This window comes from Anopheles coluzzii, chromosome 2 (assembly GCF_943734685.1).
Source record: "Anopheles coluzzii chromosome 2, AcolN3, whole genome shotgun sequence".
In the NCBI taxonomy this organism is placed as follows: Eukaryota; Metazoa; Arthropoda; class Insecta; order Diptera; family Culicidae; genus Anopheles; species Anopheles coluzzii.
The window spans coordinates 100,456,724-100,477,071 of record NC_064670.1 but is presented as its reverse complement, the minus strand read 5'-3'; the positions used below and the strand labels follow the sequence as shown (position 1 = coordinate 100,477,071).

The following is a 20,348-nucleotide window of genomic DNA, read 5'->3' as shown; positions in this document are numbered from 1 at the left end:
TCCAACTCAACACACACACAAGCACAAGCATTCAACAAAAGCAAAGGCGATCTTGACGATACAAAACAAGTGGTCCCAAGTCCGCTCTATGTACTAAGTAATGGACTACACGCGTATAAACACACAAACAGAGTTCATAATCATTATCAAAGCGAAGGACATTATCCAATGTTTGCGTTTCAATGCCATTTACAAAATCCTCAACATACAAGCTGGTAATAGGAAAGTGGAAGAAAAAATCAAAGCAAATGTGTGTGTGTTTGATCATAAGTAAAAGATGGCTAGTACATGGAGTAGTACGGAAATGAACCAATGTCATGATGAATGCAGAGCAGTGCAGAGAAATAAATGTTCATTCTACTAGCACCAGGCTTTCTCCCAGTTGCTTCGGGGCTGTATCGATCGCAACAAAAAACTGCTTTTTCGGTTGCAATATTGCATTTTTCGGTTTAATGTTTATTACGGTTGCAGCATGGGCGTAAGACGACTTTTTTTGCAGTTCGATTGGTATTAGGCATGTGCGTTGTAAACGTCGCCCGACGCGGTCCCATGTACGCCGAAAACCAACCCAAAAGAAAAACGTACTAAATACTAAACTAATGCATAGCTATACACGCACACACACACTCTCCTTCAGTACACATACAATCACACGAACACAGAGATAAGATGTAGGGTAAGGGCAGGACCACACACACACACATACAACCACACTCACGATAGGGAAACGATGCAGAGAGCTATAGTACTAATCTCCTAGCCAAGCAGCAACAGGCAGCATTAGACGAATCTTGGTTAGATAAATGGCAGATAAACTACTACTATTACTACTACTACTACTACTACTACTATTATTATTATGACTACTACTACACAGCAAACTACTAAACTAAACTCGCGCAAGCGTATCCGTTTTGATAGTGACCGGGTGTGACCGGCAATGTGGAAGCAGCAAACCAACAAGTAGCAGCAACAAACAAACAAAAAGAACAAAGAAACACACACACACACACATGCATACATATATACTAATATTTGTCCCTGTAATATATGATCATAAGCTAGTGAACCGGTAGTGACGAACACCGTGACCGTTCAGGTTGGAGGCGTGGTAACGTTTAAGTAATTGCAAATAAACAATTGAAACGCAGCAGCAACAATGTGTGTGTGTGTGTGTGTGTGTCGGGCGCACAAAACTCGGTATGCAAATTTTGAGCGCGTTTGAAAATAAAACAAAGCAACAAAAATAATGAACTCCTCCTTTCTCACTCTATCCAGCATAAAGTTCGAGGAGTTCGGGTGGTAACATGAACAAAACAAGTGAAGCAAAATGATGCTCTTTATAGTAAAAGAAAGTAGTTTTGCTTGCTCCGTTCTCCTCCTCCCTCTCTTTTGACTAAGTTGTTGCCATTTTGGGGACAGACTACTAGCACAAACTACTACTGCTACTACCCCACTACTCGGGGAGCATCATAATAGTAAGGCGTTTTTGTGTTGTTCTTTGATTTCTAACATCACCATTCCCATTCAGCTTTTCAGCGAACTCATCCCCCCCCCCCCCCCCCCCTCATGTACACACACGCGCACAAGCACACTTTATCACTTTAAGCAAAGGTAACACTAAGAAAGGAGGAAAAAATAAATTCGATTAAAACTTCAACTTTGAGAAAGAACGCGAAGGAAACAAATATGTAGTAAAAGTAAACGGAAATCAACCAAGGAAAGAACAAAACGATAGTAGTGGAAGCTTTTCATTTGCCCGCTTTCTTGTTTGTGTACGTGTTTGTGGAGTTAAGCGTAGTTAAAACAGTACCGAAATTCATTGTTTTCCCTTCTCATCAAACAATCTCATCTTGCATAATTACGGAATGATTAGAAAAAAAAGCAAGGAAACACAAAATCAATAATACTAAAGGGATATGTTTTTGATCGGTTTGGAAGTTAGGTTTACGCAATAGCATCGCTTTGCACTAAGCTACTAACTAACAGAGAGAGAGGCAACCACCAATGAAATAGATGAACCAAAGTAACTGCGCATAAAACAATACAACAGACACTAACTCACAGCGCGACTGCTGCATGGTGTACATAAGAAGCACAATCTCGGGCATTATAGATCATCGCTGGAACGTTCATGTTCTTTTCTGTGCCACGCCACCAGTATTAAAACGGCCAGCCAGTTGTTGCTAAATGCACGCTTTTCGGAGGGACAGAACGAGAGCGTTCGTTTGAAAAAAAAAAATAAAAATAAAAAAGAATTCTTACCGATCGGTGTGAGAGAACTTTTTGTAATACATTCAAATAAAAGAAAAAAACAAAGCAAAACAAACACACTCAAACTCTACAGCTACCGAGTCTTTGCAATGCATTCTGCAACGGAGGGGATACATGATTTTGCTTTCATACCAAGTACGGGCACGTGTGTGTACACGTGTGCTTCTACTCTCGTCTAGTCTCTAGTTCCGCACATTACAATGGTGCGCGGATGGATGAAAGGATGAAACACGTGGTGCATGTTTTATAAGAAAACGAAAGTTAATTCTCTTATTCGGCTCGCAATGAGCCTCAATACAGCGCCTCTTGATGGGGGGAGAGAGAGAGAGAGAGAGAGAAGAAAAGTGAAAAGAGGGAAAGCGACGAACCTAAAGCTGAAGAGGCTGGACCTCATACGGAGTGGAAAATGCAACATGTTATGGGAGAATGCTCCGGCCTCTTTCGGAGTCGGAGCGGTCGGATTTGCCGGGCCTGCAGCACACCAGCACCACACTACACGGGCTGGCTAAGTGGGTGTTTTGTGACATTTTTTGAAAACCAATTACTTCCACGCTTTCTCACCAACTCTCGCGAGCCGAAAGAACGTCGAACGAGAGGCAAGTGTTTCTTTTTTCTTCTCTTTGCTAATTTCTGACCAAAACTGACGGATGGTAATCATGCAAATCGTAAAAAAAAGAGTGGCTATTACATGAAGAAGAAAGAAAAAGCGAAAAAAAAGAACAAAAAACAAATAAAAGGGGAAAACATTAGCCCGTAGAAACTTATCATTCGTGTGTATGTGTGTGTGTTACCATGTGCAAAAAGTGCTTCATTAAAACAAGCGAAGGGAGAGGGAGAGAGAAAGAGAGAGAGAGAGATAGAGAGAGGAAAAAATATTAGGAACGATAGATCTAGGAACAAAAACAATGCAAGTGGAGCGTAATAATGTATGGTATTCAATCAAATAAAACTCACTTTGAAAACTACTAAAAAAACAAAAGAAAAAGGAAAGAAAACACAAAGAAAACCGGACAGTGCGCACAGTGAAACAGTAAAGTAAAATACAAAAGCGGCAGCAGCAGCAGCAGCAGCAGTAAAAACAAAGAAAGAACATTGTGCGAAGAATAGTGTAGCGTAACTAGCATTTAGACGTAAACTATATAGCATCAAATGAGAGTAGACGAAGGAAGCGGAGCAGAAAAGAAGCAAACATGCATGGGACAAACATTCAGCACAGCATACCAAAATATCCGAAGGGAGAGGAAAAAGCAGAAGCAAAGGGGGAAAAAAACACACACACAAAAACAAAAACATATAAAATTTGAAACACGCAACAAAACACGTGAGCTCTAGATGTCGAAAAGCGCGGAGAAATTTAAGTAAATAACGAGACAAAAGCAGACGGAAGAGGGAGAGAGGAAGAAGATCAAGTAAATCAACCACGCATTATGCGGATGCGGCTGTGAACTGGCCGCCAAAAAAACAGTTACTTAAACAAAGCAAAAACAAAAACACAAACACACACACATAACAAAACCATAATAACAACAGCAACCATAAGAAATAAATAAAACAGTACTAATTGCTAAAAAGCAAGGCGAAATCAAACAAAAACTTTAAACATTGATTTAACAGGATAGTACTCAGCGTGGCAGGTAATGTGTATTGGAAGGATAAAGCTATGGAAAAAGTGAAAAATGCAGTGAAGGTTTGAAGGAACAGACAAGAAAAGAACAGCATACGGTAACAATAACATATAAAAGAGGAAAATAACAACATTCAAGGGAAATACACACAACAAACATGAGATGAACAAAGAAAGAAAAGAAACATTAAAGCAAACAGTTGAACACACACTGACAGGAATAAGCAAAGAATGTATCCGAGATCGTAAAGTGAAACGGTAAAAGTGTGGTAAAAAGGTGAAAAGGACAAGAGCGCTATAAAAAAAAGAGTAAGTTTAGTGACATTTGAACAGATTGATGTGTAAAGGAACTCGCTCCCAGGACAAAACCAATCGATTCGCAGCAACCAATACAACACAGAACAAACAAACAAACAAAAATCTAGTACACGTACGTCGTTGAACAGAAAACAAAAAACGGAGAAATAAAGTAAAATAAAATTGAACAAAAAAGTGTATGTGTGTGGGTTGGTGCGTTTGGAGTGAACTGTTCTTTTGATAAAGGGTTTGTACCTGTATACCATTCCTTCGAGGTCAGCCTTTTCGGCTTACTTCTTAGCCGTCCAACTGCGGATCAAATCGAACGTGGCACGCAATCCGTAGCGCAGCCAAACGATGCTTTGCTCCAGCGCCAGCAGCGTGTAGTACCGGAGGTAGTAGTATTCGCGCGACTCCAGGAACAGTCCCAGCCACAGGTAAGCCGTCCGGCCGATGCGCACCGTTAGCTGGCACGTGGCGACGGCCGCATTGCGCACCAGTTCGTATTCACGCGAATCGAGTACCATCCGGTAGGCGGCCGCCGCGTTCGAGGGCAGCTGGCGCACAAACTGCAGCGCGTTCGTGGTGGTGAAATGGGGCTGCAGGTTACTCCACTGGATCGCACGGATCGTCTCCACCAGGCTCGTCTTCGGGCTGGAGGAGACGGGCCGCGGGCACGGTTCGACTGGTTTCGGTGCCGGCACACTTTTCGCCGACTGTAGCGAGGCGAGCGTTTTCAGCGACATCTGCGACTCGCTGCGCAGGACGGAGCGGAAATAGGCGGCCGGTTTGTCCAGATGCTGCCAGTGCCGGAAGTTCATCGTTCGCACCGAGTACGGGGTGGACGGGGTGCCGAAGCTTGCCTTCGCCATCGGATGGAGCGCGAGCACTCGGGGCGCGGTACGCTTTGACTGATGAAACATGATGTTCGACCGGTTGAGGATCTTTGAAAGGGCGGTTTCAAGCGGTAGTGTAGGTTCGGTGAAGATTTACCTTCGCGCGGAGCGAAACCTTGGAACTGTTTGCACGCTTTAACACAGAAATTTAGCTTCCTCCCTGCCACCCTGACGACTGCACAGTGGTTCGCCAATGGTAGCTGCAATCGGGCGGGGAATGTCATCGTCAGAATATCCCCGTTGGCATGGCGACACACGGACGGCGATGGAGACGCCTGGTGGTGGTTTCGTTTTTGTTCGAAAGTTTTTTTTTGTTTTTTTCTTTTTTTATTGATCAATTGTTTTTTGCTGTGGCTGATTTGCTTACACACTATCGATAAATCAAGTTGAATTCAGTACCATCAACGGGTCTAGAAAAACTGATCATCTACCCCACCGCGACAAGGGTTCAGCGCAGCGGAGAACGTTTTTTTTTGTTTTTGTTTCGGGAGAGCGTTTCAAGTGTATGGATGAAACTCTACGATTCTAGAAGTTTAATTAACCGATTCTAGAAGTTTAATTCTCACCTTCTCTGGTGTTCCGAGTGTCCCCCTGCCCGTGGCTCTACCTTTTTTTTTGTTTCATTTCCAGCCTTGTTAAGCCCGGAAAACATCACCCTCTCCACTCGCTGCACTTTCGTTCCCATTGACATACTGCTAACCGATTAAGCCCTTACGATCAAATATACTTTTTTATCTTATTTTTTCCTCATTTTACAGCCTCCAAACAACACGAAGCACACAGTTTTCAGTGTTTTTCTCTCTCTCTCTCTCTCTCTCTCTCTCTCTCTCTCTCTCTCTCTCTCTCTCTCTCTCTCTCTCTCTCTCTCTCTCTCTCTCTCTTCTCCTATCTTCTATCGTCACTCGTTTTTCGCCTCCTTCGGAAACTCCCGTATTTTTTATACACCTTCTTTTCCAGCTATGCTACACTACATCGAACGAAATGATAAAGTTTAACTGTTTCTTGCACTACGTACATACCCTTCTCCCAGCACAACGCAAAAGAAATCTGGTTCTGTGTGTATGTGGTACTAGCGATGCAACGGGATGCATTGGAAAACGAAGCTCACTAGTGTAAAACGGGATTAGTTTTAATCATCTGAGTAAGGGTCCCACATTAGCGATATATAAGTATGTGTGTTTCGGTGTGTATATGTATTGCATTTAACATCTACTGGGTTGAACGTTTCATGCAATTTGCAATTACCATCTGCACAAGGGGAAACTGTAATGTTAACCCCTCGGAGATGCTTGCACGTGTTAGAAGAGGGAAAGTCGTTTACGAATTGTAAGCTTTCGAATGGAACAGGTCCAATAGCAAAGTGCAAAGTTCAAACTGTTTTCTCTCCCTTCACTCGGGTGTGATTTTGTGTGCAGCTTTCTATCACATTGATGCTACATTTCTCTCCCGCAGGCTTGTGAAGCAGGAGGAGCACACGCGCCCACCGGGGAGAGCAAGCACACTTACAGCCTTCGAATCGCCCGCACAGCCGGGGTGTGTTGTGGATGTTGGCTACTACACCACATCCCTTTTTTTTACAAGTGTTATCATTTAGTGTTGTATGTTGTTGTTGCTTCTTGTTGCATGATGCATACATTCTTACCCCGGGGAAACGTTTGCTTTTAGCATGTACCGAACGGGAGCAGATGGACATCATCAAACGCATGGTGAGACGCCGGCGACGTATCTCCATCGTCTGCTGCTGCTGCTGCTGCAACGACAAAGCCACATGAAAGTGATGCAGCCAGCGGAGTTGTGAACATGAAGAGAGCTTCCGGATGATGCGTGATCCGTGATCGTGCTGGTTACACCGTCGCAATGTAACGTCTCGGCTGGGTCAAACTATTACTGCTTTTGCTGGTCATGTTGGTCGTCTTCGGCGGAACCGGCAACACCGCCACCACCACTACCGGCGCTACTGCCTGCCGTACCGCGGACGGTGGCCGCATAGCTGGAGCCACCGGACGGCACCACCGTCGGTACACCAATTGGCACTGATTCTGGCGGGAGGGAAAACAATCATTAGCTTCGCTCCCTCAATCCATCGCTGCTGATCGTTGTTCTTCTTACCCGTTCTCGGTGGGTTCGGTGGGAGTTCGATATTTCTGAGATCGTGCTTCTTAATGAGCTGACATTCGCCCCCCTCCGTCGGTATTTGGTAGACGTACAGATATCCATCCTGGGAAGCGACCAACATTCTGGAAGTGAAATTTGGCGAATTTACCTTTTTCTCTTGCTTTAGCATAAATCCCCCCCTTGTCTCACCTTAGCGCCTTCTGAATCGTTGTTATGACACAGGAATGTCGCAGCCCGGGCACGGGCAGCAGGGCGGCCGCAAACGCACGCCCCTGGGAAAACACGTCCGTCACCTGCGTCGGCAGCGGCAGATAGTTGGTGAACGCTTTGCTAATCTTGCCGTACCACGCCTCCCCTGCGCCCTGCTCATCGTTCGTTTCCGGCGACACGCGCTCCAGCTTGAACACGTGCACCGTCTCCGTGTTCGAGCTGCAGCACAGATACTTCGAGCAGGTGCTGAACGCGAGCGACGCTATCGAGACGCACCGCTTCACGCCCCGCCGGAACTCGAACAGCTTCGAGCCGTCGCTCACGGAAAACACGCGTATGACGGTGCCCTTCTCGCTGGCCGTCGCTATCTCCGTCCCGATCTGGCTGAACGCGATCGCGGCGAGCGGGGAATCGTGCGCCGGGATCATGATTTTCGCGTGCAGATTGACCGCGTCGAAGATCTGCACCTCGCCGACGGTCGCGCTGCCCGGGTAGGCCAGGTAGCAGTGGTCCGAGTCGGACGCGAGCGCACAAAGCCCCGTCTTGTTCGGCGGCGTGTCGCGTATCGTGTGCACCACCTTCATGTCGCGGATGTTGTGTATGTAGAGGCTCTCCTCCAGGCAGACGACCAGCCGGGAGCGGTTCAGCTTCACCGCCAGGATCGTGTTCGAGTAGGAGTAGTTGCATATTTCCGTGCCCTTCTTAAAGTGGCACACCTGCCGATGGTGGAAAATGGGTGGAGTTTAGTGAACTTGAGGGGGAGAAACGTGGGGAGGGTGAGCTGTGTACCTTTAGCTTCCGGGGAGCATTTAGCGAAACGACCGCAACGAGCGAGCTGCTAAAAAGCCGCTCCACCAGACAGATGTCCTCCGCCAGGCTGGTGTAGATCTGGTCCAGGTTCGAGTCGACCGAGTTGAGCGAAAACAAACTGTACCCATTTTTGGACCCAACCGCTAACGACCTGTGCGTTGGAAATGGGTGTAAAGTTTAGCAAAACAATGCACAAATAAACACCAAAACAAAAACAAAAAAACAAAAACACTTACGAGCAATCCTGATTGAAGTTGACGAAAAACCCTCCAGCGTCTATATCGGTTCTCGCCAGAAGGCTCATGGCTTGCCGCAACAGATACAGGCTCGCGTCCGAGTAGGCGAATTGGGGTTCTTTGTTTATTTCCTCCCTATCGCTTCCCCCTTGGCTTTCTTTTTCTTGCTCTCGGGGCAGGCTGTGTGTGTGTTGCGGACTTTGCTGGTGACGTCTGGTGTTGGAAAGAGAAAATGTTTGACAAATTCTAGATTGATTCCGATTGGAATTGGAATGGACAGAAAAATGGCACCTACAGGGGAACTTTGTGGACGTTTTTCGCGTTGCTGGGTTTGTTCGCTGATTCACGGCCTGCAGCCTTCTCTCACACACAGCGAGCACCTTCCCTCTTTGTTAGTGTGTATGGGTGCCGATGCTCGCTTGCTCGCGGGCGGAACCAATGTCCAAGGCCGACGACGGACGGGAGAGCGCAAACACGGCGGTTGTGGCGCTGTAATGTTATTATTATTATCGCTGCAAATTCGTCCCACCGTTGACGGGAGGACCAATTTCTTATTTCGGAAACAGCTGATGCAACTCTACCTATGCACCAACTGACACACCGTCGCAGCGAAGGGCGATTTCTTCTACGGTAAGCGATTGAGAACGAATGTGTGAACGCACTCCGAACGAAGGGAAGGGTTCTTTAAACCGAGAAGCACACCGATTTCGCTTGTATGGAGGGGGTTTGGGACCTTCCTAGCGCTCACACACTACTAACCTTGAAAATCCGCACCAAACTACGCGCTACACGGTTGTGGCGTAGGTAAAGAAGGTAAGACACGCGGGGCCGCGATATCTCCGGACGAGAAGCGGGGAATGGAATCTTCCTTTTGATTGAGTCTGTGTGTGTGTGTGTGTGTGTGGGGTGGAAAGGAGGGAGGACGAGGGAGCTTGTTATTCGCACCACTGTTGTTTGCAACAACTACGCGATTTGCTTTGCGCGAGGAGACCCCCTTCACGATAAGGGAACGGTGGCGGAAAAGAAAAACAAAAGTGGATGCGCGGACGAGTGCGGAGTTTATCAAACACAAAGCAATATACACACAACACAGAGCGCGCACACACAAACACACACAGGTTTCGCTGACACAGTATCGCGCAAACCAATCGCGATCATAAACACGCACACACACACACACGCGCGCGCACGCAGCTGCTACTGCTCGGGAGGTCTGTTTTGGAGATTTTTGTTTTTGCGCTGTTCCCTTGCAGTCTCTTTGGCCGCTTTTGTTATTGCCTTTTAGCGCTCCTTCCACTGGCCCTGGCACACACCGATACGCACAACTGTTGAACTTGGACCCGTCGTTTGAACGGGGATGATGAGACGAATGACGCGAACTCCACACAAGAGGGGGATACAAGATTTGGCGGAGGGTTAGGGCGATGTACTTCGCTAGTTTAGAGCGCGTAGGTGGACAATCTTTTTTTCCTCCTGTGCAGGCGATGCAGAATTTTCCGAGGGAACTTATTTCCGTGACGATCGTGTGTGTTGTTCTGTTGTGACTGGCTGGGCTGTGTGTGAGTGTATGGTGCGCATGAGAAGAGGGCAGAAAATCGTACGGTTGTGGGCATTGGATGTGTGTGTGTTGAAAAGTCAGCTGAAACGACGGTTGGGCTTTGATTGTCAGAGATGGATGATGAATGATGGTCAGAAATGAAGAATAATGATAATTTTACTTTTTGTGCCATTTAAAATAAAAATAAAATTTTTAAAATATGTCTAAATATTCCATAAAATGTGTACAAATCACCTTTTGTATAGAATAGAACAATTGCGCACAGTGAAATAAACATGTCGACGAGTTGAGCTAACCTCCCATTATCACCATACAAGTTGACAGATCCAAAGCTGTCAAATAGCAGCAAAAAAAGAGCAACAATCGACGAAGTTGTTTACGTTTCTTGCACGGGAGCGTTGCATTCTCTATTTCCTACAAAAAATCTTGATTTAAGTCCCATTCCCGAGCAATGCTCGTGTTTTAAACTGTGAGAAGGATTCAACAAACCAAACGCATAATGCAGCGCGAGGAAAAGCAGCTGGACATGCTGCTGGAAGCTGTCCTGAACCGGCTGAACGATCTGAAACATTCGATTGGCGTGATGATACACCGACTGGAGACGGAATACGAGACGATTAACTGGCCCACGTTTCTGGACAACTTTGCACTAATATCCAGCCATGTACGTGTGGCGGCTGTCTCGTGCATTTGCCCCTCAAATAGAATGCCTTAGTTAACAAGCTGCCCTCCCCTCTCTTTTAGCTCACTGGGTTGATGAAAATCCTAAGCACGGAAATCGGCACACCACTGCGCAATCTGACCGTGCTGCCGCTGATGCTAACGCCCGAGCGGGACGAAGCGCTGCTGCAGCTAACCGAAGGCCGTGTGCCGATCTTTTCGCACGATCTCGCTCCGGACTATCTGCGCACGAAGCCGGACCCGGGCGCGGAAAGCAGGCAGGCGGCACACGAAGCGAAGGCGAACAATCTCACCGTGGAGGCAAGCATGAAACAGGTCGCCCAGTACAACAAGGTCATATCGCACGTGTGGGACATCATCAGCAAGGCGAAGGAGGACTGGGAGAATGAATCGTCCACCCGGCCCGGCATCCAGCAGACCAGCTCGATGGCGGACACGCAAGCGCTGGTGGCTGCCGTCGGGCTGGGCAATGGGTTGACCGCACCGGTGGGTCCGCCGACCGGGGCGGGCGTGATGATTCCACCCGCGATCCGGCAGGGCTCGCCGATGAGTGCCGTTTCCCCGTCCGGCAATGCGCCGATGGGCAAAATGCCGTCCGGCATCAAGACAAACATCAAGTCCGCCAACCAGGTGCATCCGTACCGTTAGCAGTGTACGCTCTCTGTGAAATGCGCATTAGCTTGTATTGAAAATAAACACAAAATCTTCTATCTTTACTCTAACATCCCTTCGTCGTCGTGTTTAAATGTAGTTCGAGGAAAATGTTCAGCAGAATGCGACCACAACAAATGTAAATAAAACCGTCTCCCACCTGTTGTACTCTAACAACCTTGCCTTCCCCTACTTCCACACAGCCGAGCAATGGACGAGGGACCGTAAACACAATTTGCTCCCCTCCACAAAAGTGAAAGCTGTGTGACGCTGGCGTGTGTGTGTGTGAATACGTGTGACAGTAGTGTGCATGTAAACAACGGGCCAAAACCCCAGCAAAGCCAGCTTCTGTTACCGGAGATTTTTATTGCAAACACAAAACGGCCTCGAAATGATAATGGACAACTCGAAAACTACCAGCAAAACGACCCTGCTGAAGCTGATGCTGCTGCGCGCGTGGAAAGAGCGCTGGACCGACTGCCAGTGGGGCATTAACGTGAAAACGGTAAGTGGACATCACCGATCATCACGCATCGCAGTGGACCGCCCGCTCGAACTCTTCCAGCAGCTGCAGCTGGCGGGGGGTGAGCGTACGGGGCAGCCGGATCTGCAGCGTCAGTATGTGGTCCCCCACGTCCTGGTGCAGCTCGTCCAGCAGCCCCTTCCCGGGGATGCGCAGCTCCGTCCCGAACTGGGTGCCCGGCTCGAGGTACACGTTGAAGATCCCGTTGATGCCGCGGATGGACAGATCGCCGCCCCGGATCGCTTTCAGCATCGTGATCTCCTCGGTGGAGTAAATGTTTAGACCGACGCGTCGGAAGTGGCCCTGGTCCTGCACGTGCAGGATAACGGTCAGCTGCCGCTGCAGACCCGGTATGCGCACCTTCAGCCGGTCCTTGTGCTGGGACGCCTTCGGGATGCTCACGGTGAGGGGATGCTGCTTCATCACAATCCCTTTCCCGTGGCACTTGGGGCAGGTCAGCTTGTGCGGCGTGTGCTTCGAACCGTTGCAGAACTTGCACGGCATCAGCAGCTTGCCACTTTCCGTGTGGAACTCCTGCTTGCCCGTACCGTGGCAGATGCTGCAGAGACCCTCCGGGTCGAGCGCCGACTGGGTGCCGGTGTACGAGCATCGGTCACACTTGACGCCGATCGGCAGTGTAAGCTCGCGGACCGTTCCTTCGATCGACTCCTTGAACGTGAGCGTCAGCACCACGTCCTCGTAGTTGAGCTCGTTGATCAGTGTGGTCGGTGGTGCGGTGTTGCCGCTTTGCCCGTTCTTCGGCAGCAGCATGTGCTTCTTCTGCAAATCTCTGTACAGGCTGGGATTGAGGTCGACGACGCTTTCGGTGCGGTGTTTCACCTCGACCAGCAATGCTTCGTACGCTTCGGTAATTTGGCTAAACTTCTTCTCCATCGCCGCCGTCGATTCCTTCGCGGTGGAGTTGCTGTTTTGCTGCGCCGTCCGCCGGTCCGGGTGAAACTGTTTGGCCAGCTCGTAGTACGCCTTTTTGATGTCGTTGAAGGAAGCTGTACGGCTCACCCCAAGCACGGCGTAGAAATCTTTGGGCGGTGTCACTTTGGGTGGCGGCAAGGCTTTGGAGGACGATTTACCCGTTGATTTGGAGGATGGCTGCTTGTCGGCCGATTTGTCGCCGGATGGGAACGAGAATTTTTTCCCCCTAGCGCCACCGATGAGGCGTATCAGCCCGGATCCGAGACGAAATTTGTCCGCCATACCTGTTGTGCGGGGAAAGATGGTGTTTTTCTTTTGCCATGGTTGCTGCGATCTCATTTTGCGTGATTTTGCGTTTCTTTTCAGATTCTCACCCGTGGTGTTAGTGGCGATGTGTACAATTTGGCCGACGCCATCATACAGCAGGCGGTGGTTGGATCGGGAGCGAATATGGTAAGCATGAAGGAAAACCGTCAGTTGGTCCCTTTTTATACAACCTCATTATTTCCTCCTTTTCCAGCTATTTCTCTCCTACCTGAAGCATTCGCTGTGTGCGCACCTAATTTCCCACGCTGCCGTGCTGAACCGCATCGCCAAGTACGACCAGTTCGACAAGCACCATTGTCTGATCGCGCTGCTCGACTTCCTCAAGTCCATCATCGATGGGGTGACGTGCCGGGGCAAGCAGGAGGAAGCGATCCTTACGAAGGCGACCGTTTCGCTCGTCCACTGGCTGCTGCAGATCTACGAGTGCGTGCTGCAGTCGTACGCCGAGGACAGCACGCTGCAGCCCGAGGAGGAGGAGGTCGTGCAGCGCGTTGCGGTCGTGCTGGAGCGCATCGTGGAGAACCCGTTCCTACTGGGCGTGCTGTCCATCGGCAAGTGCGACGATCCGGAGCTGTTCATAGCGCTGCAGAAGCGCTTCAATGGCATCAGCAATCTCACCCTCACGACCGGGTACGTGGCGAACGTGGGTGGTGGCAACGCGAACAGCCTCACCGTGACGGATTGCATGCGCAAGCTCGTGCTGCTCGAGGTGGACGCGCTGGAGATGCGACCGTTCGACGGCGGTAAGGTGGAGCCGATCACATACAGCCTGCAGCCGCTGATCGCGATCGAGGTGCTGCTGAACCCGATGTGCGACACGCACCAGTACGTCGCGCAGCTGATCAACCTGAAGCGGCTGAAGGGCTTCACGTACGCCCGGCTGTACTGCGAGCTGATGCGCGGCTGCCTGATCGCGCTGAACAACGTCGAGGGCACGGCGAAGGAGTCGCTGCTGTGCGCGTTCGCCTTCATCAAGGTGCCCCACATACTGCACCAGCTGCACGCGAAAACGAACGGCGCCGAGCAGCAGGACGAGGCGACCGGCGCGACCTACAGCGTGGAGGTGCTGGAAGCGTTCGAGCTGCTGCTCCAGGACACGCCCGTGCTCGACTACATGGACATGAAGTGTGCCTGCAACGTGGTGGAGTGTCTGCTGAAGGAAATGGTCAAGCTGCAGCTGCTGACCGACACGCACGTGAAGCAGCTGGTGGCGCTGCGCGAACCGGTCACGGCCGGGCTGCACAAGCTCGACGCGAACAGTGCGCCGCTCACGATGATGCTGAAGTTTGTGTTTCGCGTGGAGTCGCCGCTGGCGGGCATCCTGAAGGCGCTCAGCACCGACTGCAGCAAGGTGCAGGACGCACTGCTCGCCATGCTGTGCCAGGTGCTGACGGGCAACAGTCTCGATCTGGTGCTGTCGGTCGCGTCCGTCGAGGGCAAGTTTAAGGCGTTCATCTCGGGGCTGCTGAAGTGCAACGACTACGCGAAGCAGGCGACGACCGCGGAGATTGGCAAGGCGCCGACGACGCGCAGCGCACTGTTCGACGTGTCGTTCATGATACTGGCCAGCATCGCGCAAAGCTACGGGTCGGACGTGATTCTGGCGGAGGGCGGCAACAGCTTCTTCGAAAAGTGGGTCCGCGATTACATGGTGGAGCGCAAGAAGACCAAATCGCCCATGACGATGGTGAAGCAGGCCGACCCGATGGTGCTGGAGGAGCTGATCATGGCGATGAACAACAGCGAGGGCATGTACGTCGGGCTGAAAGCGTCCAGTCTGCGCTGGGAGGACATCTGCTACACGATCCCGGCCCTCGTCCATCAGGTGCTGATGGCGTGGGAAAGCGAATCGATCGCGCCGCTCGAGATCAAGAAGATGCTGGACGGGCTGAAGGCGTACTTCAGCACGTTCGCCGTCTGTGCTGCGTCGTGGCTGTGCGCGTACATGCAGATGGTGCGACAGGACGAGCAGCTGAAGCCGATGAACATGGTGCAGCAGCTGTGCAGTGCGCTGGCCGGGCCGCTGGCGGACGAGTGGCAGCAGCAGGACTACTGCAAGGAGCGGTTCGGGCTGATGGGCCAGATCGTGCGCCGCATGCAGCAGGAGTTTCTCCGCACGCCGCAGGTCAACCCGAAGCTGCGGGCGCTCTTTCCCAGCCAGCAGCAGCAGCACGTCGTGTCGCATCTGCCGCTGGAGGAGCAGTTCGAGGAGGCGTGGAAAGCGATCGCCGAACGGGGCTGGCTGCCGATCGAGACGACCTTCCTGCTCGACACGCTGCTCCAGTCCTGCGGGCCAGCCTGGCTGGTGGAGAAGCTGATCGGCAAGCTGTTTGTGTGCAAGTACGTGCGCGACCTGAACAAAACGATGGACATTATATTCGCGATCATGCATCTGGACATTGAGCGGTGTACGATCGCGCTGCTGTCGCAGCTCGTGCCCATGATGCTGCTCAACAAAGCACAGTAAGTCGTCAATTGATCGTTTTCTATCATGTAATTAATTAATTCCCACCTTTTCCCCGTAGAACGCCAGATATTGTGGACCCTCAGTCACGCGTGCTGGCAAAGCTCTGCGTCTACTGCATCATCGTCACCATGGAGACGTCCCTAACCGCGACGAAAAAGCGCACCCGCGGCACAGCCAGCTCCGACCTGGAAGATCTCGACGCACTGTGCACCAGCGCCAAGCTGCGCAAGATCGAGCTGGACGGTATGGGAGTGGGCTGTACGGAAGCCGCCACCGGTGGCGCCAGCGGTACAGAGTTTTCGCTCGACAGTGCCCTCGAATCGACGGCCTCAGCCTGGACCACGGAGGCGGCATCGATCGCAACGTTGAAGGAACCGCTGCAGAGCTGCCTGCAGACGCTGTTTCGCACGTTCGCGCAGCACATCGCGACGGACGAGCTGTCGCCGAAGGTGTACTTTGTGTTTCAGTTCCTCTCGCTGCTGGTCGAGAGTGGTCGGGAGCGGATCATGTGCGTGCTGAAGCTGCTGCCGAACGGGTTGGTGCAGAGTTTGCTGAAAATCAACGCCACCGATGAGATGACGGTGGGACTCATCCTGAGGTATGTAGCTGCTGTAGAGTGTGGGTTAAAGTGGGGGAAAAGGTCGCAATTTGCATTTCACGTGCCACAGGCCCAAGAATGGTTCGATTTGGTTCTCAGGGTGAATATTTAATAGCTAAATTGCAACAGCACGGGTAATTGCTTGTTTGCTCACGGAAAATCATCAGCTAGAGGGGAATTCTTACGCTCGTTGACTAGAATGTGTGCAGCGATACATATTTAATGCATCGTTGCGATATGATTTTGTTGCTGTCCCGAACAGACAGTCAATCGTACAATTCGTGTCAACAATGTCGCAAGTGGTGTTTGACGAGCGGACGAAAATTTGGCACGGCTCACCCGTAGCGCCACTGTACAACCCGGCCCAAGGGCTCGGGGAGCTGCTGCACCGTCTGCTGGCGCGCACCCCGACCCGGATCGCTCAAATCAGTGCCGATACGGGCCGTTCGCTCACGTACCAGCAGCTGCACCTTGGCTGCATCCGGTTCGCCCAATCGTTAACCGGGAGCTGTGGCCTGGCGCGCGGTGATCTCGTCACACTGGTCGCCCGCAACGGCGACCAGTTGGCGGCGATCGTGTTCGGTTGTTTTATGGCCGCCATTCCGGTCAATACGCTCGATCCTACCTTTCGGGCGGAAGATTACGAGCACATGCTGCGTACGGTCCCACCGAAAGCGGTCATTTGCGATGGTGAGCTGGTGCCGGTGCTGAAGCAAGCGCTCGAAGCGGTTGCCATTGCGCCGCAGCTGATTGTGATTGGCAAGCGCGTGAATGGGTACCCGACGGTGGATGACTTTCTGCTGCCGACCGGGCTGGAGGAGTGTTTCGTGTGAGTATTTCCGCTTGGGTGAGTGCACAGAGAGTGAGAGAAAGGTAACGTGTAATTTCTGTTTTAGTCCCCAACACGTGGAAGACCCTGCCCGCGAGCTTGCCATCGTACTGTGCTCATCCGGCACGACCGGCCTCCCCAAGGGTGTCTGCCTTTCGCACGCCATCTGCATCGCGCACACCGCCAACCTGTGGCGAGCGACCGACTGCGACCGAGTGCTATGCTTCAGCTCGCTCTACTGGGTGTCGGGGCTGGGCGTACTGCTCAACGCAACCACCGCCGGGGCGACGCGCATCATCACGCGCCAAAGCTTCTCCGCCCGGCTGCTGATCGATCTGGTGGAGCAGTACCGCATCACGACCCTGTTCATGCCGCCGGTACAAGCGTTGGCGCTGCTCGGGGAGGGCACGATCGGGATGGCCGACTTTTCCAGCGTGCGGCTGGTGCTGTGCGGTGGTGGTGCCGTGTCCGATGAGCTGAAAAGCTCGTTCGAAAAGTATCTCCCACGGCGGCGGGCAAAGTTTATCGTCGGCTACGGGCTGTCGGAAATCGGTGGCGGATGCTTCGCGACCGCCGGAGCGTACAAAGCGGGTGCGGTCGGGACGCCGAACGCTGGCATGGAGGCGAAGGTAGTGGATGAACAGGGCAATTGCCTGGCGGCCGGGGAGGAAGGTGAACTGTTGGTTAGGGCAAAGTTGGTGTTTCTCGAGTACTACGGGAACGCATCGGAAACGGCGCAAATGCTCGACCGGGAGGGTTGGCTTCATACGGGCGACATTGCGCGGTACGATGAGGAGGGGATGTTTTTTGTGGTCGACCGCCGCAAGGACATCATCAAGTACGGTGGGTATCAGGTCTCACCGAGCGAGCTGGAGGCGAAGATTATGGCACTGTTTGCGGGCAGCGTGCTGATGGTGTGCGTTACCGGGATTCCAGTGCCGGGGAACGATCTGCCGGTAGCGCTCGCGGTGCGGCAGCGGGAGGGGACGGTCCTGGAGGGACAGGACATTGTCGATGGGTTGGCGGAAGTGGTGGCCGATTTTAAACGGCTTCGTGGGGGAGTGTTTTTTGTCGACGAGTTGCCGATGACACCGTCCGGGAAGGTTGTGCGTCGTCGGTGCAAGGAGATGGCGATAGCACTGTACGAGGAGAGGGAGCAGCAGCGGAAAGAAGGAGGGAGCCCATAAAAGCCTTGTATTGATTAGATGTTAGCTTTGAGGTCGATTATTGATTTGGGTGTTGGGTAGATGGTTGAAATGCACACTTGCACACTGTCGATCGATTACGATTAGCAATAAATGATTAATGTTGTGAAAGCGTATACTAGTGATGGGCGGGTCGGAACCATCCAAATGCGACCGCTCCGGATCATAATTTTGGATTCAGTAGGTTTCCGTAGGTTCATCAAAGCATATGCGACTCCGACCCGTGGGTACAACGAGTTCAATACGTTCGTACGAGTTCGGTAGGTTCATACGAGTTCTCGCTCTTGTTAGCCTTCTCACGATAGAGCACGTCGGTGTGACATTGCACGGTCAACAATTATTCTCCAGTATGCTCTGTCTCTGGCTGAAGCCTTACACCCATTCTTCGATCGGTCTCGCTTCACCTGATCCAGCCATCGAGTTCGCTGTGCTCCCCTGCGCCTTATGCTGATCGCTGGGGATCGCTGTCGAACGCCTTTTTGGTGGGACATGAGTCCGGCAGGAGTCACGCCTAGAGTGTTTGCAGCGACAGGCCTAGAGCGTTTGCATCCTCCTCTCGAATGGTCTAAGTCTTAGGTGTCCAAAGAGGATCACCGGACGAATCAATGTGCGATATATCTCACATTTCGTGCGGTCTCGAAGTCTTCTGGATCTCAGTCGGTGAAGCCCAAAGTATGCATGATTGCATCCCTGCACAATGCGTCTCCGGATTTCGCTGCTGATGTCGTTGTGCGAAGTAACGACCGTCCCGAGATAGCAGAACCCCTTTACTACCTCGAGATTGTCGCCGTCAACTAATACACTGCTTCCCAAATGGTCAGAGTCTCCGTCCAGCAGGTATTCCGTCTTCGTCGCATTGATTCTCAATCCAATTCTTGCTGCTTCGCGGTTGAGTAGGGTGTACGCCTCACACACCTTCGCTGTTGTCCTGCCGATGATGTCGATATCATCCGCGAAGCCATGGAGTTGGAGAGACCGGACCAAGATGTCGCGCCACAGATGTTGTTGTCTAGCCACGCGCTTCGAATGCCACCTTCCAGGGCGATGTTGAAGAGTAGACAGGAGAGTCCATCACCTTGCCTCAGACCCCTGTGGGATTCCTAACCAGACACCCATCAAACCTATCAAAGGCTACTAAACTCGCATTGTTACAGGTAGGCCACGCGAAGGATTGGCCCTCAGCAACAAACTGCTTTGAACTTTTGTCTTTGACACTTTGCCTACTGGCCAGACCTTCCCGCTAGTTGCTTCTGATCCAATGGTTGGGGAGCCTATACTAACGGAAGGAGGTGTTTAGCTTGGAAATCCAGGGGCTTTGTTCTTTTTATGATGTTGAAATTAAAGGTGTTAACTGCAAGGCAACGCCTACTTTTATATTACATTTAACCCTTTCACGTTTACCCGATTATCCGCTCGGATAGGATTGATCGGGTTTCCAGCAAAATTCTTATTGGATTACGGACGTCACACGAAGCGTAAACCTTGGCGTAAACTGGATTTCAGCCATGCAACCCTATAATCTTTTGACGGGGCGTATACACTCTCCCATACAAATCAAGCGGTGTGACGTCCCTATGACGTGGAAGGATTTGGAAGGATAAAACAATGGTTACTTGGATTAGGATAATCAAATTGGTCAAGGAAGAAATCCCATTGAACCCACCGAGCCTACTAAACCAATTGAACTCGTATGCACCTATTGCCCCCACGGGTCGGAATCGCTTATGTGTTGCTGAACCTACTGAACTCGTTGCATCGACAGGTCGGAATCGATTCAAGCCTAGCTGTACCCGACTCTTGGTCAATCCGTTAGTGGAGTCGCATGACCCATCACTAGCGCATAGTGATTTGTCTTGAAAGAAGCCACATACTAGGTTAGCAATGTACTTAAGAATTCCCTTTAATAATGCATACTTTTCTTCTGCTCCTCTCTCTCTCCCTTACAGACTGTATGACCTGAACACACCGAGCGGCCGCCAGTTTGCAATGTCCGACATTTGTCTGCTGCGCAACATTCAGATGCGAAAGGAAAGCATTAAGTTGTAGATCATTACGGCGACTTACGTGATTTGAGTTTATTAGTTAAAAACAGAAAAAAGATGAAACCCCACACT

General features: G+C 51.1%; 6 protein-coding genes across 6 annotated transcripts; 3 read left to right on the top strand and 3 right to left on the bottom strand.

Moving 5' to 3' along the window:
- Nucleotides 1-4,395: 4,395 nt before the first annotated feature.
- On the bottom strand, nucleotides 4,396-5,345 carry LOC120961005 (uncharacterized). The gene is made up of 2 exons (XM_040384543.2): nucleotides 5,189-5,345; nucleotides 4,396-5,106 (listed from the first exon to the last, which is right to left on the bottom strand). Exon 2 carries the CDS (start codon nucleotides 5,065-5,067, stop codon nucleotides 4,486-4,488), a length of 582 nt encoding a protein of 193 aa, XP_040240477.2. The 5' UTR covers nucleotides 5,068-5,106; nucleotides 5,189-5,345; the 3' UTR covers nucleotides 4,396-4,485.
- A 632-nt stretch (nucleotides 5,346-5,977) lies between these two features.
- Nucleotides 5,978-10,072, bottom strand: LOC120961002 (WD repeat domain phosphoinositide-interacting protein 2). Its single transcript, XM_040384537.2, has 6 exons — nucleotides 8,758-10,072; nucleotides 8,463-8,675; nucleotides 8,206-8,377; nucleotides 7,396-8,132; nucleotides 7,201-7,328; nucleotides 5,978-7,130 (listed from the first exon to the last, which is right to left on the bottom strand). The coding sequence occupies exons 2-6, from the start codon at nucleotides 8,528-8,530 to the stop codon at nucleotides 6,976-6,978; spliced, it is 1,260 nt and encodes a 419-aa protein (XP_040240471.2). The 5' UTR covers nucleotides 8,531-8,675; nucleotides 8,758-10,072; the 3' UTR covers nucleotides 5,978-6,975.
- A 282-nt stretch (nucleotides 10,073-10,354) lies between these two features.
- On the top strand, nucleotides 10,355-11,423 carry LOC120961006 (mediator of RNA polymerase II transcription subunit 8). Its single transcript, XM_040384545.2, has 2 exons — nucleotides 10,355-10,684; nucleotides 10,765-11,423. The coding sequence occupies exons 1-2, from the start codon at nucleotides 10,520-10,522 to the stop codon at nucleotides 11,347-11,349; spliced, it is 750 nt and encodes a 249-aa protein (XP_040240479.1). The 5' UTR covers nucleotides 10,355-10,519; the 3' UTR covers nucleotides 11,350-11,423.
- Nucleotides 11,424-11,625: 202 nt separating this feature from the next.
- Nucleotides 11,626-20,319, top strand: LOC120961676 (mediator of RNA polymerase II transcription subunit 24). The gene is made up of 5 exons (XM_040385615.2): nucleotides 11,626-11,857; nucleotides 13,175-13,261; nucleotides 13,329-15,598; nucleotides 15,661-16,200; nucleotides 20,181-20,319. The coding sequence occupies exons 1-5, from the start codon at nucleotides 11,744-11,746 to the stop codon at nucleotides 20,278-20,280; spliced, it is 3,111 nt and encodes a 1,036-aa protein (XP_040241549.2). The 5' UTR covers nucleotides 11,626-11,743; the 3' UTR covers nucleotides 20,281-20,319.
- Nucleotides 11,714-13,168, bottom strand: LOC125906814 (chaperone protein DnaJ). Its single transcript, XM_049607327.1, has one exon. It carries the CDS (start codon nucleotides 13,145-13,147, stop codon nucleotides 11,879-11,881), a length of 1,269 nt encoding a protein of 422 aa, XP_049463284.1. The 5' UTR covers nucleotides 13,148-13,168; the 3' UTR covers nucleotides 11,714-11,878.
- On the top strand, nucleotides 16,233-19,052 carry LOC120961678 (uncharacterized). Its single transcript, XM_040385617.2, has 2 exons — nucleotides 16,233-17,029; nucleotides 17,097-19,052. The coding sequence occupies exons 1-2, from the start codon at nucleotides 16,491-16,493 to the stop codon at nucleotides 18,214-18,216; spliced, it is 1,659 nt and encodes a 552-aa protein (XP_040241551.2). The 5' UTR covers nucleotides 16,233-16,490; the 3' UTR covers nucleotides 18,217-19,052.
- Nucleotides 20,320-20,348: the final 29 nt, after the last annotated feature.